The sequence below is a fragment of the Diprion similis genome, chromosome 4 (assembly GCF_021155765.1).
Source record: "Diprion similis isolate iyDipSimi1 chromosome 4, iyDipSimi1.1, whole genome shotgun sequence".
Lineage (NCBI taxonomy): Eukaryota > Metazoa > Arthropoda > Insecta > Hymenoptera > Diprionidae > Diprion > Diprion similis.
The window spans coordinates 23,498,059-23,516,352 of record NC_060108.1 but is presented as its reverse complement, the minus strand read 5'-3'; the positions used below and the strand labels follow the sequence as shown (position 1 = coordinate 23,516,352).

At 41.5% G+C, this 18,294-nt stretch overlaps 1 protein-coding gene across 2 annotated transcripts; it reads left to right on the top strand.

Moving 5' to 3' along the window:
• The first annotated feature begins 201 nt into the window (after positions 1 to 201).
• LOC124405559 (TBC1 domain family member 13) lies at positions 202 to 3,728 on the top strand. Of its 2 annotated transcripts, XM_046880575.1 has the most exons (11): positions 202 to 587; positions 673 to 746; positions 905 to 1,030; positions 1,118 to 1,271; positions 1,473 to 1,629; positions 1,734 to 1,736; positions 1,828 to 2,026; positions 2,117 to 2,318; positions 2,398 to 2,520; positions 2,600 to 2,657; positions 2,771 to 3,728. In XM_046880575.1, exons 1-11 carry the CDS (start codon positions 556 to 558, stop codon positions 2,846 to 2,848), a joined length of 1,206 nt encoding a protein of 401 aa, XP_046736531.1. In that variant the 5' UTR covers positions 202 to 555; the 3' UTR covers positions 2,849 to 3,728. The 2 variants fall into 2 exon arrangements, with proteins under 2 accessions (XP_046736531.1, XP_046736532.1); XM_046880576.1 differs by lacking the exon at positions 1,734 to 1,736 and having other exon boundaries at positions 204 to 587.
• The last annotated feature ends 14,566 nt before the right edge of the window (positions 3,729 to 18,294 follow it).

Below are 18,294 nucleotides of genomic sequence, written 5' to 3'. Positions count from 1 at the left end.
TGAACCCTTCTAGATTCTGTTTTATCTACAGAGTTCAGTGTTTTTATCCCGTCCGGCTCATTGCAAGCCTCAGAATGATGGTAAGTCACTGCTCCTACATTACCTACACCCTCTGCAAATCAAAGCGCCTAGCGCCTACGTCACGCTCTACACGAATGTAATTGGGGTAGTAGATTACAGGCGGAAACTTACTGTCACTGATATTCGCTGTGACACGGCTCTGGTTCAACAATATTGGGACAGCATACGAGCAGAGATGTGACCTCGTGAAAATATATCTTTGGTTAGTAGCATAAGGCACGGAATCTACGTCGTATATCTTCTTCAAATAATATTAAGTGTAGAATATTTGTTAAGATACGATTGTGCGTTGTGAGGTTCGTGGAAAATTTAACAAAGAACATGAATAAACATGGCGTCTAGCAATTCCACATGGAATGTACAAGATTGAACAAATGAGGCAAAGGTTATGTACGTGACTGACGGACTAATTACGCCCCTTCTGACACACAGGCCAGGCTGATAAGGGAAAAATATCTGCCATTGACTGTCCACATGCCAGAGACAATGAGCATACTAAGGAAGAGGTAATAATATCACGATTCAAGTTTTGAATCGTTCTCTAGCGAACTAAGAAGTCACAATATTTATTTGTCTTTTTGAAATTTTTAGGTTAAGCGATTACGAGGAGATCACTAAATCCGAGGAAATAGATCTTTCGAATCTCAGAAGATTATGCTTTCACGGTATGCACTGTTTGATAGAAACATAATTGCACAACTGTTATTATTGAGAACGAATATTGAGAATCTTACCGCAATCAAATCTGTAGACCTAATCTTTTTATTATCATTACTATCATCAAACTTTCTGTTGTAATTTTGTATTTTCAATTCGTACAAAGGAATTCCGGACGAAGGTGGACTGAGGCCGCTATGCTGGAAATTGCTGCTGAACTACCTACCACCCACGAAAGCGAGCTGGTCAGAGACTCTGACACGTAAGAGAGAGTTATACAGAACTTTCATCGGTGAGGAAAGCTAAATCTATCTATTTGATGCTTTTTGTAACAAAGAGTTAATGTAATGTTAATGTAAATTTTATGCTACTTCTGTAGAAGATTTGATCGTGATGCCAGGAGAGTCCGATAACGATGGTGACAGAGTTGACGTTACTTTCGATGACCATCCTTTGAACTTGAACCCGGATAGTAAATGGCAGACTTTCTTCAAAGACAATGAAGTACTATTGCAAATTGACAAAGACGTCAGGTTAGTATTTGATATTTTTTAGTGCATGGCTCCTAGTGTAGTTTGAGTTTTTCGTTGTAGAAGTAAGTCTGCACAGTCATGAAAAAATATTTGTAGACGTCGACACTTATTCAGTGCTTGAAATGAATCCCTCAACCAACCGTCCGAATGTGAAACAAAGCTTTTTGATTGATTTTGACAATATTTTGCTCTCTGATCCAGACGCCTGTGCCCAGACATATCATTTTTTCAACAAGGCACAGATTACCCCTGCACAGCGATTGTCAATACCAGTGGTGTAAAGCGTCTGCATCGAAGAGTCCAACACACGGTTTTGAAAAGTGCTAACGTGGAGAGAAAAGGGCTGGGAATAACCAAGGTAACTATTTATATTATAAGGTAACTTATTAGGTAGAAATATAGCGGCAGTTAAAGTTACCTATTATTGTTTGTGTTTCCGATTCTCACTATTGCGGAGATTAGCAGGTACAGTACGATCATGTTCAGATAACTATGACCTTTGATAAGTTAAATCCTACTCGAATTACCCTGAAATCTGATTACGTCAAATCTTTAGATAGCAGTCTCGGTCAGAAAGGCGGTTGAAGATTATGCCCCACTATCGGAAGGAGGTGAGGCTCACTGGGAAGTCTTGGAAAGGATTTTATTCATTTACGCAAAATTAAATCCTGGCCAAGGTTATGTACAGGGTATGAACGAAATAGTTGGTCCAATTTATCATGCCTTCGCTTGCGATCCTGACTGGCAATGGAGAGGTCGGTTTACTTTTTAAAGAGGCATACACTTGAATTCTCTTGGCTTATCTAGTCAATTATTCAATGTGTGATACCATTTTATATTTTCAGAGTACGCAGAGGCTGACACTTTTTTTTGCTTCACTAATTTAATGGCAGAAATTCGTGACTTCTTTATCAAGTCCTTGGATGAAGCTGAATTCGGCATAAATTCAATGATGACAAAGCTGACCCGGCAAGTTAAGGACCACGATTATGATGTTTGGTTGCGCTTGAATCAACAAGAATTATGCCCCCAGTACTACAGCTTCAGGTAAAATTTTTATTCACGCTTACAAACAGTATTGAATTTTCATCAGGATTGCTATTTCTGAGACAAGTTTTTCTTGTAGGTGGTTGACGCTTCTACTTTCTCAAGAATTTCCACTTCCCGATGTCATGAGAATTTGGGACTCATTATTTGCAGACGAAAACAGATTCAGTTTTCTCATCCATATCTGCTGCGCTATGATATTGTATGTATTCGTCATGGTTATTATCGAAAATCTGCAAGATTTATACAATCTAAGAAAGTAATGGACGTATTTCTTGTAGATTACTCAGGGATCAACTTTTAGCTGGTGATTTTGCCACGAACGTTAAACTATTACAGGTAATTGAAATCGTCTCATTCAAATAAATAAGATTATTCGCAGAGTATCTTTTACTCAGAATTGAAACTCAGGATGTTTGATTGAAGTAAGTTTATATTTAACTTTTTTACAGAATTTTCCTTCCATGGATATTCAAATCGTTCTTTCTAAAGCGGCAGCTCTCGCTGGAAAAACTTTGAATTCTCCGTAAACGGTAATGCACCAATGATGAATAATAATTACGCAATGCCATGATTGAAGAGGGAGAAACTCGAATTAACATGTAGTAATTAAATCGTATTCAAAAGTTTTGCGGGCACGTAAACGCATGATTCTTACATCTACTTTATGTACCATACTATTAATGCCTACAATAATAATAAATTTACGTAAAACATATAGGTATATACAGCAATATACATATTTCATATATGGGGCGTGCCAAACATGACAAGATTTGCGAATACTACCTATGCATGTACGCATAATTAGTCAATCTCGGGTGTGTAGTTTTATGCTGTGAGGATCGTCTTATCTTAAATTTTGAACTCATCCCAACTATTTAATTTCCTTATATTCGTATCAGCCTTGATATCACGTTCGAAAAACGGCAGTCGATCAGGAAATATATCGAGGTACATAAATGAATTTAAAGTCGAAACTGCGAATCTCATTTAGTGGCTCACCCGAAAGCAATATAGTATCAAGTGAGCATAAAGAATATTTCGAGTTCGATATTTAATGACCAAGGCCTAAAATAAGACGATCCTAATTTTTGTGTAGTATACTTGTATTTGTACAATACAATACCAGTCGAGCGGAATGTATAAAATTAGAATTATATAAACAAAAGGGATCGAAAATTTATTTACCAAGATGGAACAGTTACAAAAATTTTGTAGTGATCGACATTGTATCGGATGGTATGCATACATATTAGTCTATTACTACTGTATTCAAACATGCACCTATTACTGAATACACACAACAAGAAGTGTCCATCCAAATTTATATTTATAATCTTATTTTTGTAAAATGTTTTTGCCGTAATCATTTTTCCTTTTTATATGAATAAAACGATGCTATATTTCCACAAATTCTCATTGTACCCACAAAGCATTGCTTCACGATTTCCCGTCCTCTATCAAACTTGCAAACAAGCCTCATTTATCACTCAAATTATAATTTCCATTCTGTCTGAACCAAGTGGTTGAGTCGGTGGTTCTTATCATCGGTTGCATTTTGTCATGAGGATTGAAAAATCTACGATTGTTCATTGAGAGTGTGAGCAAACAGACGATATGAAGAAACGGAGAGGGGATCAAATAAAATTTGCGGCTCCGGAAATGACCAAAAAAGTAAGGCTGACCCCTTTGGGTTTTTGGCGAGAATTTCGACGATTCTGAAAAGTGCTGCAATGAATTTCTGAAGGCACTATTCCGACGTAATTTTGGGAGAGGAATCGATTAATCGCAATCCCAATACGCTGTGAGCGATAGCTAAAAAGTTACAGCCGAAAAACGGAGAATTTTCATCGCCATTTCTCTGCTGTTCGTCCGGCGCGCTTTTTCATGTGATTTCTGAGTTCCTGGGGGTCCAATTACTCTAAAGATGGTCGTACAAATCGATTCCGAGACGAAAAATTTTCGGCTCCGAAAATGACCAAAAAAGTAAGGCTTACCCCTTTGGATTTTTGGCGAAAATTTCGACGATTCTGAAGAAAGCTGCAATCAATTTCTGAAGGCACTATTCCGACGTAATTTTGCGAGAGGAATCGATTAATCGCAGTCCCGATACGCTGCGAGCGATAGCTAAAAAGTTACAGCCGAAAAACGGAGAATTTTCATCGCCATTTCTCTGCTGTTCGTCCGACGCTCTTTTTCATGTGATTTCTGAGTTCCTGGGGGTCCAAATACTCTGAAGATGGTCGTACAAATCGATTCCGAGACGAAAAATTTTCGGCTCCGAAAATGACCAAAAAAGTAAGGCTTACCCCTTTGGATTTTTGGCGAAAATTTCGAAGATTCTGAAAAGTGCTGCAATCAATTTCTAAAGGCGCTATTCCGACGTAATTTTGCGAGAGGAATCGATTAATCGCAGTCCCGATACGCTGCGAGCGATAGCTAAAAAGTTACAGCCGAAAAACGGAGAATTTTCATCGCCATTTCTCTGCTGTTCGTCCGACGCTCTTTTTCATGTGATTTCTGAGTTCCTGGGGGTCCAATTACTCTAAAGATGGTCGTACAAATCGATTCCGAGACGAAAAATTTTCGGCTCCTAAAATGACCGAAAAAGTAAGGCTTACATCTTTGGATTTTTGGCGAAAATTTCGACGATTCTGAAAAGTGCTGCAATCAATTTCTGAAGGCACTATTCCGACGTAATTTTGCGAGAGGAATCGATTAATCGCAGTCCCGATACGCTGCGAGCGATAGCTAAAAAGTTACAGCCGAAAAACGGAGAATTTTCATCGCCATTTCTCTGCTGTTCGTCCGACGCTCTTTTTCATGTGATTTCTGAGTTCCTGGGGGTCCAAATACTCTGAAGATGGTCGTACAAATCGATTCCGAGACAAAAAATTTTCGGCTCAAAAATGACCAAAAAAGTAAGGCTTACCCCTTTGGATTTTTGGCGAAAATTTCGACGATTCTGAAAAGTGCTGCAATCAATTTCTGAAGGCACTATTCCGACGTAATTTTGCGAGAGGAATCGATTAATCGCAGTCCCGATACGCTGCGAGCGATAGCTAAAAAGTTACAGCCGAAAAACGGAGAATTTTCATCGCCATTTCTCTGCTGTTCGTCCGACGCTCTTTTTCATGTGATTTCTGAGTTCCTGGGGGTCCAATTACTCTAAAGATGGTCGTACAAATCGATTCCGAGACGAAAAATTTTCGGCTCCGAAAATGACCAAAAAAGTAAGGCTTACCCCTTTGGATTTTTGGCGAAAATTTCGACGATTCTGAAAAGTGCTGCAATCGATTTCTGAAGGCACTACTCCGACGTAATTTTGCGAGAGGAATCGATTAATCGCAGTCCCGATACGCTGCGAGCGATAGCTAAAAAGTTACAGCCGAAAAACGGAGAATTTTCATCGCCATTTCTCTGCTGTTCGTCCGACGCTCTTTTTCATGTGATTTCTGAGTTCCTGGGGGTCCAAATACTCTGAAGATGGTCGTACAAATCGATTCCGAGACGAAAAATTTTCGGCTCCGAAAATGACCAAAAAAGTAAGGCTTACCCCTTTGGATTTTTGGCGAAAATTTCGAAGATTCTGAAAAGTGCTGCAATCAATTTCTGAAGGCGCTATTCCGACGTAATTTTGCGAGAGGAATCGATTAATCGCAGTCCCGATACGCTGCGAGCGATAGCTAAAAAGTTACAGCCAAAAAACGGAGAATTTTCATCGCCATTTCTCTGCTGTTCGTCCGACGCTCTTTTTCATGTGATTTCTGAGTTCCTGGGGGTCCAATTACTCTAAAGATGGTCGTACAAATCCATTCCGAGACGAAAAATTTTCGGCTCCTAAAATGACCGAAAAAGTAAGGCTTACATCTTTGGATTTTTGGCGAAAATTTCGACGATTCTGAAAAGTGCTGCAATCAATTTCTGAAGGCACTATTCCGACGTAATTTTGCGAGAGGAATCGATTAATCGCAGTCCCGATACGCTGCGAGCGATAGCTAAAAAGTTACAGCCGAAAAACGGAGAATTTTCATCGCCATTTCTCTGCTGTTCGTCCGACGCTCTTTTTCATGTGATTTCTGAGTTCCAGGGGGTCCAATTACTCCAAAGATGGTCGTACAAATCGATTCCGAGACGAAAAATTTTCGGCTCCGAAAATGACCAAAAAAGTAAGGCTTACCCCTTTGGATTTTTGGCGAAAATTTCGACGATTCTGAAAAGTGCTGCAATCAATTTCTGAAGGCACTATTCCGACGTAATTTTGCGAGAGGAATCGATTAATCGCAGTCCCGATACGCTGCGAGCGATAGCTAAAAAGTTACAGCCGAAAAACGGAGAATTTTCATCGCCATTTCTCTGCTGTTCGTCCGACGCTCTTTTTCATGTGATTTCTGAGTTCCTGGGGGTCCAAATACTCTGAAGATGGTCGTACAAATCGATTCCGAGACGAAAAATTTTCGGCTCCGAAAATGACCAAAAAAGTAAGGCTTACCCCTTTGGATTTTTGGCGAAAATTTCGAAGATTCTGAAAAGTGCTGCAATCAATTTCTGAAGGCGCTATTCCGACGTAATTTTGCGAGAGGAATCGATTAATCGCAGTCCCGATACGCTGCGAGCGATAGCTAAAAAGTTACAGCCGAAAAACGGAGAATTTTCATCGCCATTTCTCTGCTGTTCGTCCGACGCTCTTTTTCATGTGATTTCTGAGTTCCTGGGGGTCCAATTACTCTAAAGATGGTCGTACAAATCCATTCCGAGACGAAAAATTTTCGGCTCCTGAAATGACCGAAAAAGTAAGGCTTACATCTTTGGATTTTTGGCGAAAATTTCGACGATTCTGAAAAGTGCTGCAATCAATTTCTGAAGGCACTATTCCGACGTAATTTTGCGAGAGGAATCGATTAATCGCAGTCCCGATACGCTGCGAGCGATAGCTAAAAAGTTACAGCCGAAAAACGGAGAATTTTCATCGCCATTTCTCTGCTGTTCGTCCGACGCTCTTTTTCATGTGATTTCTGAGTTCCTGGGGGTCCAAATACTCTGAAGATGGTCGTACCAATCGATTCCGAGACGAAAAATTTTCGGCTCCGAAAATGACCAAAAAAGTAAGGCTTACCCCTTTGGATTTTTGGCGAAAATTTCGACGATTCTGAAAAGTGCTGCAATCAATTTCTGAAGGCACTATTCCGACGTAATTTTGCGAGAGGAATCGATTAATCGCAGTCCCGATACGCTGCGAGCGATAGCTAAAAAGTTACAGCCGAAAAACGGAGAATTTTCATCGCCATTTCTCTGCTGTTCGTCCGACGCTCTTTTTCATGTGATTTCTGAGTTCCTGGGGGTCCAATGACTCTAAAGATGGTCGTACAAATCAATTCCGAGACGAAAAATTTTCAGCTCCGAAAATGACCAAAAAAGTAAGGCTTACCCCTTTGGATTTTTGGCGAAAATTTCGACGATTCTGAAAAGTGCTGCAATCAATTTCTGAAGGCACTATTCCGACGTAATTTTGCGAGAGGAATCGATTAATCGCAGTCCCGATACGCTGCGAGCGAGAGCTAAAAAGTTACAGCCGAAAAACGGAGAATTTTCATCGCCATTTCTCTGCTGTTCGTCCGACGCTCTTTTTCATGTGATTTCTGAGTTCCTGGGGGTCCAATTACTCTAAAGATGGTCGTACAAATCGATTCTGAGACGAAAAATTTTCGGCTCCTGAAATGACCAAAAAAGTAAGGCTTACATCTTTGGATTTTTGGCGAAAATTTCGACGATTCTGAAAAGTGCTGCAATCAATTTCTGAAGGCACTATTCCGACGTAATTTTGCGAGAGGAATCGATTAATCGCAGTCCCGATACGCTGCGAGCGAGAGCTAAAAAGTTACAGCCGAAAAACGGAGAATTTTCATCGCCATTTCTCTGCTGTTCGTCCGACGCTCTTTTTCATGTGATTTCTGAGTTCCTGGGGGTCCAATTACTCTAAAGATGGTCGTACAAATCGATTCCGAGACGAAAAATTTTCGGCTCCGAAAATGACCAAAAAAGTAAGGCTTACCCCTTTGGATTTTTGGCGAAAATTTCGACGATTCTGAAAAGTGCTGCAATCGATTTCTGAAGGCACTACTCCGACGTAATTTTGCGAGAGGAATCGATTAATCGCAGTCCCGATACGCTGCGAGCGATAGCTAAAAAGTTACAGCCGAAAAACGGAGAATTTTCATCGCCATTTCTCTGCTGTTCGTCCGACGCTCTTTTTCATGTGATTTCTGAGTTCCTGGGGGTCCAAATACTCTGAAGATGGTCGTACAAATCGATTCCGAGACGAAAAATTTTCGGCTCCGAAAATGACCAAAAAAGTAAGGCTTACCCCTTTGGATTTTTGGCGAAAATTTCGAAGATTCTGAAAAGTGCTGCAATCAATTTCTGAAGGCGCTATTCCGACGTAATTTTGCGAGAGGAATCGATTAATCGCAGTCCCGATACGCTGCGAGCGATAGCTAAAAAGTTACAGCCGAAAAACGGAGAATTTTCATCGCCATTTCTCTGCTGTTCGTCCGACGCTCTTTTTCATGTGATTTCTGAGTTCCTGGGGGTCCAATTACTCTAAAGATGGTCGTACAAATCAATTCCGAGACGAAAAATTTTCAGCTCCGAAAATGACCAAAAAAGTAAGGCTTACCCCTTTGGATTTTTGGCGAAAATTTCGACGATTCTGAAAAGTGCTGCAATCAATTTCTGAAGGCACTATTCCGACGTAATTTTGCGAGAGGAATCGATTAATCGCAGTCCCGATACGCTGCGAGCGAGAGCTAAAAAGTTACAGCCGAAAAACGGAGAATTTTCATCGCCATTTCTCTGCTGTTCGTCCGACGCTCTTTTTCATGTGATTTCTGAGTTCCTGGGGGTCCAATTACTCTAAAGATGGTCGTACAAATCGATTCTGAGACGAAAAATTTTCGGCTCCTGAAATGACCAAAAAAGTAAGGCTTACATCTTTGGATTTTTGGCGAAAATTTCGACGATTCTGAAAAGTGCTGCAATCAATTTCTGAAGGCACTATTCCGACGTAATTTTGCGAGAGGAATCGATTAATCGCAGTCCCGATACGCTGCGAGCGAGAGCTAAAAAGTTACAGCCGAAAAACGGAGAATTTTCATCGCCATTTCTCTGCTGTTCGTCCGACGCTCTTTTTCATGTGATTTCTGAGTTCCTGGGGGTCCAATTACTCTAAAGATGGTCGTACAAATCGATTCTGAGACGAAAAATTTTCGGCTCCTGAAATGACCAAAAAAGTAAGGCTTACATCTTTGGATTTTTGGCGAAAATTTCGACGATTCTGAAAAGTGCTGCAATCAATTTCTGAAGGCACTATTCCGACGTAATTTTGCGAGAGGAATCGATTAATCGCAGTCCCGATACGCTGCGAGCGATAGCTAAAAAGTTACAGCCGAAAAACGGAGAATTTTCATCGCCATTTCTCTGCTGTTCGTCCGACGCTCTTTTTCATGAGATTTCTGAGTTCCTGGGGGTCCAATTACTCTAAAGATGGTCGTACAAATCGATTCCGAGACGAAAAATTTTCGGCTCCTAAAATGACCAAAAAAGTAAGGCTTACATCTTTGGATTTTTGGCGAAAATTTCGACGATTCTGAAAAGTGCTGCAATCAATTTCTGAAGGCACTATTCCGACGTAATTTTGCGAGAGGAATCGATTAATCGCAGTCCCGATACGCTGCGAGCGATAGCTAAAAAGTTACAGCCGAAAAACGGAGAATTTTCATCGCCATTTCTCTGCTGTTCGTCCGACGCTCTTTTTCATGTGATTTCTGAGTTCCTGGGGGTCCAATTACTCTAAAGATGGTCGTACAAATCGATTCCAAGACGAAAAATTTTCGGCTCCGAAAATGACCAAAAAAGTAAGGCTTACCCCTTTGGATTTTTGGCGAAAATTTCGACGATTCTGAAAAGTGCTGCAATGAATTTCTGAAGGCACTATTCCGACGTAATTTTGGGAGAGGAATCGATTAATCGCAATCCCAATACGCTGTGAGCGATAGCTAAAAAGTTACAGCCGAAAAACGGAGAATTTTCATCGCCATTTCTCTGCTGTTCGTCCGGCGCGCTTTTTCATGTGATTTCTGAGTTCCTGGGGGTCCAATTACTCTAAAGATGGTCGTACAAATCGATTCCGAGACGAAAAATTTTCGGCTCCGAAAATGACCAAAAAAGTAAGGCTTACCCCTTTGGATTTTTGGCGAAAATTTCGACGATTCTGAAGAAAGCTGCAATCAATTTCTGAAGGCACTATTCCGACGTAATTTTGCGAGAGGAATCGATTAATCGCAGTCCCGATACGCTGCGAGCGATAGCTAAAAAGTTACAGCCGAAAAACGGAGAATTTTCATCGCCATTTCTCTGCTGTTCGTCCGACGCTCTTTTTCATGTGATTTCTGAGTTCCTGGGGGTCCAATTACTCTAAAGATGGTCGTACAAATCGATTCCGAGACGAAAAATTTTCGGCTCCGAAAATGACCAAAAAAGTGAGGCTTACCCCTTTGGATTTTTGGCGAAAATTTCGACGATTCTGAAAAGTGCTGCAATCAATTTCTGAAGGCACTATTCCGACGTAATTTTGCGAGAGGTATCGATTAATCGCAGTCCCAAAACGCTGCGAGCGATAGCTAAAAAGTTACAGCCGAAAAACGGAGAATTTTCATCGCCATTTCTCTGCTGTTCGTCCGACGCTCTTTTTCATGTGATTTCTGAGTTCCTGGGGGTCCAAATACTCTGAAGATGGTCGTACAAATCGATTCCGAGACGAAAAATTTTCGGCTCCGAAAATGACCAAAAAAGTAAGGCTTACCCCTTTGGATTTTTGGCGAAAATTTCGAAGATTCTGAAAAGTGCTGCAATCAATTTCTGAAGGCGCTATTCCGACGTAATTTTGCGAGAGGAATCGATTAATCGCAGTCCCGATACGCTGCGAGCGATAGCTAAAAAGTTACAGCCGAAAAACGGAGAATTTTCATCGCCATTTCTCTGCTGTTCGTCCGACGCTCTTTTTCATGTGATTTCTGAGTTCCTGGGGGTCCAATTACTCTAAAGATGGTCGTACAAATCGATTCCGAGACGAAAAATTTTCGGCTCCTAAAATGACCGAAAAAGTAAGGCTTACATCTTTGGATTTTTGGCGAAAATTTCGACGATTCTGAAAAGTGCTGCAATCAATTTCTGAAGGCACTATTCCGACGTAATTTTGCGAGAGGAATCGATTAATCGCAGTCCCGATACGCTGCGAGCGATAGCTAAAAAGTTACAGCCGAAAAACGGAGAATTTTCATCGCCATTTCTCTGCTGTTCGTCCGACGCTCTTTTTCATGTGATTTCTGAGTTCCTGGGGGTCCAAATACTCTGAAGATGGTCGTACAAATCGATTCCGAGACAAAAAATTTTCGGCTCCGAAAATGACCAAAAAAGTAAGGCTTACCCCTTTGGATTTTTGGCGAAAATTTCGACGATTCTGAAAAGTGCTGCAATCAATTTCTGAAGGCACTATTCCGACGTAATTTTGCGAGAGGAATCGATTAATCGCAGTCCCGATACGCTGCGAGCGATAGCTAAAAAGTTACAGCCGAAAAACGGAGAATTTTCATCGCCATTTCTCTGCTGTTCGTCCGACGCTCTTTTTCATGTGATTTCTGAGTTCCTGGGGGTCCAATTACTCTAAAGATGGTCGTACAAATCGATTCCGAGACGAAAAATTTTCGGCTCCGAAAATGACCAAAAAAGTAAGGCTTACCCCTTTGGATTTTTGGCGAAAATTTCGACGATTCTGAAAAGTGCTGCAATCGATTTCTGAAGGCACTACTCCGACGTAATTTTGCGAGAGGAATCGATTAATCGCAGTCCCGATACGCTGCGAGCGATAGCTAGAAAGTTACAGCCGAAAAACGGAGAATTTTCATCGCCATTTCTCTGCTGTTCGTCCGACGCTCTTTTTCATGTGATTTCTGAGTTCCTGGGGGTCCAATTACTCTAAAGATGGTCGTACAAATCGATTCCAAGACGAAAAATTTTCGGCTCCGAAAATGACCAAAAAAGTAAGGCTTACCCCTTTGGATTTTTGGCGAAAATTTCGACGATTCTGAAAAGTGCTGCAATCAATTTCTGAAGGCACTATTCCGACGTAATTTTGCGAGAGGAATCGATTAATCGCAGTCCCAAAACGCTGCGAGCGATAGCTAAAAAGTTACAGCCGAAAAACGGAGAATTTTCATCGCCATTTCTCTGCTGTTTGTCCGACGCTCTTTTTCATGTGATTTCTGAGTTCCTGGGGGTCCAATTACTCTAAAGATGGTCGTACAAATCGATTCCGAGACGAAAAATTTTCGGCTCCTAAAATGACCGAAAAAGTAAGGCTTACATCTTTGGATTTTTGGCGAAAATTTCGACGATTCTGAAAAGTGCTGCAATCAATTTCTGGAGGCACTATTCCGACGTAATTTTGCGAGAGGAATCGATTAATCGCAGTCCCGATACGCTGCGAGCGATAGCTAAAAAGTTACAGCCGAAAAACGGAGAATTTTCATCGCCATTTCTCTGCTGTTCGTCCGACGCTCTTTTTCATGAGATTTCTGAGTTCCTGGGGGTCCAATTACTCTAAAGGTGGTCGTACAAATCGATTCCGAGACGAAAAATTTTCGGCTCCTAAAATGACCAAAAAAGTAAGGCTTACATCTTTGGATTTTTGGCGAAAATTTCGACGATTCTGAAAAGTGCTGCAATCAATTTCTGAAGGCACTATTCCGACGTAATTTTGCGAGAGGAATCGATTAATCGCAGTCCCGATACGCTGCGAGCGATAGCTAAAAAGTTACAGCCGAAAAACGGAGAATTTTCATCGCCATTTCTCTGCTGTTCGTCCGACGCTCTTTTTCATGTGATTTCTGAGTTCCTGGGGGTCCAATTACTCTAAAGATGGTCGTACAAATCGATTCCAAGACGAAAAATTTTCGGCTCCGAAAATGACCAAAAAAGTAAGGCTTACCCCTTTGGATTTTTGGCGAAAATTTCGACGATTCTGAAAAGTGCTGCAATCAATTTCTGAAGGCACTATTCCGACGTAATTTTGCGAGAGGAATCGATTAATCGCAGTCCCAAAACGCTGCGAGCGATAGCTAAAAAGTTACAGCCGAAAAACGGAGAATTTTCATCGCCATTTCTCTGCTGTTCGTCCGACGCTCTTTTTCATGTGATTCCTGAGTTCCTGGGGGTCCAAATACTCTGAAGATGGTCGTACAAATCGATTCCGAGACGAAAAATTTTCGGCTCCGAAAATGACCAAAAAAGTAAGGCTTACCCCTTTGGATTTTTGGCGAAAATTTCGAAGATTCTGAAAAGTGCTGCAATCAATTTCTGAAGGCGCTATTCCGACGTAATTTTGCGAGAGGAATCGATTAATCGCAGTCCCGATACGCTGCGAGCGATAGCTAAAAAGTTACAGCCGAAAAACGGAGAATTTTCATCGCCATTTCTCTGCTGTTCGTCCGACGCTCTTTTTCATGTGATTTCTGAGTTCCTGGGGGTCCAATTACTCTAAAGATGGTCGTACAAATCGATTCCGAGACGAAAAATTTTCGGCTCCTAAAATGACCAAAAAAGTAAGGCTTACATCTTTGGATTTTTGGCGAAAATTTCGACGATTCTGAAAAGTGCTGCAATCAATTTCTGAAGGCACTATTCCGACGTAATTTTGCGAGAGGAATCGATTAATCGCAGTCCCGATACGCTGCGAGCGAGAGCTAAAAAGTTACAGCCGAAAAACGGAGAATTTTCATCGCCATTTCTCTGCTGTTCGTCCGACGCTCTTTTTCATGTGATTTCTGAGTTCCTGGGGGTCCAATTACTCTAAAGATGGTCGTACAAATCGATTCTGAGACGAAAAATTTTCGGCTCCTGAAATGACCAAAAAAGTAAGGCTTACATCTTTGGATTTTTGGCGAAAATTTCGACGATTCTGAAAAGTGCTGCAATCAATTTCTGAAGGCACTATTCCGACGTAATTTTGCGAGAGGAATCGATTAATCGCAGTCCCGATACGCTGCGAGCGAGAGCTAAAAAGTTACAGCCGAAAAACGGAGAATTTTCATCGCCATTTCTCTGCTGTTCGTCCGACGCTCTTTTTCATGTGATTTCTGAGTTCCTGGGGGTCCAATTACTCTAAAGATGGTCGTACAAATCGATTCCGAGACGAAAAATTTTCGGCTCCTAAAATGACCAAAAAAGTAAGGCTTACATCTTTGGATTTTTGGCGAAAATTTCGACGATTCTGAAAAGTGCTGCAATCAATTTCTGAAGGCACTATTCCGACGTAATTTTGCGAGAGGAATCGATTAATCGCAGTCCCGATACGCTGCGAGCGATAGCTAAAAAGTTACAGCCGAAAAACGGAGAATTTTCATCGCCATTTCTCTGCTGTTCGTCCGACGCTCTTTTTCATGTGATTTCTGAGTTCCTGGGGGTCCAATTACTCTAAAGATGGTCGTACAAATCGATTCCAAGACGAAAAATTTTTTGCTCCGAAAATGACCAAAAAAGTAAGGCTTACCCCTTTGGATTTTTGGCGAAAATTTCGACGATTCTGAAAAGTGCTGCAATGAATTTCTGAAGGCACTATTCCGACGTAATTTTGGGAGAGGAATCGATTAATCGCAATCCCAATACGCTGTGAGCGATAGCTAAAAAGTTACAGCCGAAAAACGGAGAATTTTCATCGCCATTTCTCTGCTGTTCGTCCGGCGCGCTTTTTCATGTGATTTCTGAGTTCCTGGGGGTCCAATTACTCTAAAGATGGTCGTACAAATCGATTCCGAGACGAAAAATTTTCGGCTCCGAAAATGACCAAAAAAGTAAGGCTTACCCCTTTGGATTTTTGGCGAAAATTTCGACGATTCTGAAAAAAGCTGCAATCAATTTCTGAAGGCACTATTCCGACGTAATTTTGCGAGAGGAATCGATTAATCGCAGTCCCGATACGCTGCGAGCGATAGCTAAAAAGTTACAGCCGAAAAACGGAGAATTTTCATCGCCATTTCTCTGCTGTTCGTCCGACGCTCTTTTTCATGTGATTTCTGAGTTCCTGGGGGTCCAATTACTCTAAAGACGGTCGTACAAATCGATTCCGAGACGAAAAATTTTCGGCTCCGAAAATGACCAAAAAAGTGAGGCTTACCCCTTTGGATTTTTGGCGAAAATTTCGACGATTCTGAAAAGTGCTGCAATCAATTTCTGAAGGCACTATTCCGACGTAATTTTGCGAGAGGTATCGATTAATCGCAGTCCCAAAACGCTGCGAGCGATAGCTAAAAAGTTACAGCCGAAAAACGGAGAATTTTCATCGCCATTTCTCTGCTGTTCGTCCGACGCTCTTTTTCATGTGATTTCTGAGTTCCTGGGGGTCCAAATACTCTGAAGATGGTCGTACAAATCGATTCCGAGACGAAAAATTTTCGGCTCCGAAAATGACCAAAAAAGTAAGGCTTACCCCTTTGGATTTTTGGCGAAAATTTCGAAGATTCTGAAAAGTGCTGCAATCAATTTCTGAAGGCGCTATTCCGACGTAATTTTGCGAGAGGAATCGATTAATCGCAGTCCCGATACGCTGCGAGCGATAGCTAAAAAGTTACAGCCGAAAAACGGAGAATTTTCATCGCCATTTCTCTGCTGTTCGTCCGACGCTCTTTTTCATGTGATTTCTGAGTTCCTGGGGGTCCAATTACTCTAAAGATGGTCGTACAAATCGATTCCGAGACGAAAAATTTTCGGCTCCTAAAATGACCGAAAAAGTAAGGCTTACATCTTTGGATTTTTGGCGAAAATTTCGACGATTCTGAAAAGTGCTGCAATCAATTTCTGAAGGCACTATTCCGACGTAATTTTGCGAGAGGAATCGATTAATCGCAGTCCCGATACGCTGCGAGCGATAGCTAAAAAGTTACAGCCGAAAAACGGAGAATTTTCATCGCCATTTCTCTGCTGTTCGTCCGACGCTCTTTTTCATGTGATTTCTGAGTTCCTGGGGGTCCAAATACTCTGAAGATGGTCGTACAAATCGATTCCGAGACAAAAAATTTTCGGCTCCGAAAATGACCAAAAAAGTAAGGCTTACCCCTTTGGATTTTTGGCGAAAATTTCGACGATTCTGAAAAGTGCTGCAATCAATTTCTGAAGGCACTATTCCGACGTAATTTTGCGAGAGGAATCGATTAATCGCAGTCCCGATACGCTGCGAGCGATAGCTAAAAAGTTACAGCCGAAAAACGGAGAATTTTCATCGCCATTTCTCTGCTGTTCGTCCGACGCTCTTTTTCATGTGATTTCTGAGTTCCTGGGGGTCCAATTACTCTAAAGATGGTCGTACAAATCGATTCCGAGACGAGAAATTTTCGGCTCCGAAAATGACCAAAAAAGTAAGGCTTACCCCTTTGGATTTTTGGCGAAAATTTCGACGATTCTGAAAAGTGCTGCAATCGATTTCTGAAGGCACTACTCCGACGTAATTTTGCGAGAGGAATCGATTAATCGCAGTCCCGATACGCTGCGAGCGATAGCTAAAAAGTTACAGCCGAAAAACGGAGAATTTTCATCGCCATTTCTCTGCTGTTCGTCCGACGCTCTTTTTCATGTGATTTCTGAGTTCCTGGGGGTCCAATTACTCTAAAGATGGTCGTACAAATCGATTCCAAGACGAAAAATTTTCGGCTCCGAAAATGACCAAAAAAGTAAGGCTTACCCCTTTGGATTTTTGGCGAAAATTTCGACGATTCTGAAAAGTGCTGCAATGAATTTCTGAAGGCACTATTCCGACGTAATTTTGGGAGAGGAATCGATTAATCGCAATCCCAATACGCTGTGAGCGATAGCTAAAAAGTTACAGCCGAAAAACGGAGAATTTTCATCGCCATTTCTCTGCTGTTCGTCCGGCGCGCTTTTTCATGTGATTTCTGAGTTCCTGGGGGTCCAATTACTCTAAAGATGGTCGTACAAATCGATTCCGAGACGAAAAATTTTCGGCTCCGAAAATGACCAAAAAAGTAAGGCTTACCCCTTTGGATTTTTGGCGAAAATTTCGACGATTCTGAAGAAAGCTGCAATCAATTTCTGAAGGCACTATTCCGACGTAATTTTGCGAGAGGAATCGATTAATCGCAGTCCCGATACGCTGCGAGCGATAGCTAAAAAGTTACAGCCGAAAAACGGAGAATTTTCATCGCCATTTCTCTGCTGTTCGTCCGACGCTCTTTTTCATGTGATTTCTGAGTTCCTGGGGGTCCAATTACTCTAAAGATGGTCGTACAAATCGATTCCAAGACGAAAAATTTTCGGCTCCGAAAATGACCAAAAAAGTAAGGCTTACCCCTTTGGATTTTTGGCGAAAATTTCGACGATTCTGAAAAGTGCTGCAATGAATTTCTGAAGGCACTATTCCGACGTAATTTTGGGAGAGGAATCGATTAATCGCAATCCCAATACGCTGTGAGCGATAGCTAAAAAGTTACAGCCGAAAAACGGAGAATTTTCATCGCCATTTCTCTGCTGTTCGTCCGGCGCGCTTTTTCATGTGATTTCTGAGTTCCTGGGGGTCCAATTACTCTAAAGATGGTCGTACAAATCGATTCCGAGACGAAAAATTTTCGGCTCCGAAAATGACCAAAAAAGTGAGGCTTACCCCTTTGGATTTTTGGCGAAAATTTCGACGATTCTGAAAAGTGCTGCAATCAATTTCTGAAGGCACTATTCCGACGTAATTTTGCGAGAGGAATCGATTAATCGCAGTCCCAAAACGCTGCGAGCGATAGCTAAAAAGTTACAGCCGAAAAACGGAGAATTTTCATCGCCATTTCTCTGCTGTTCGTCCGACGCTCTTTTTCATGTGATTCCTGAGTTCCTGGGGGTCCAAATACTCTGAAGATGGTCG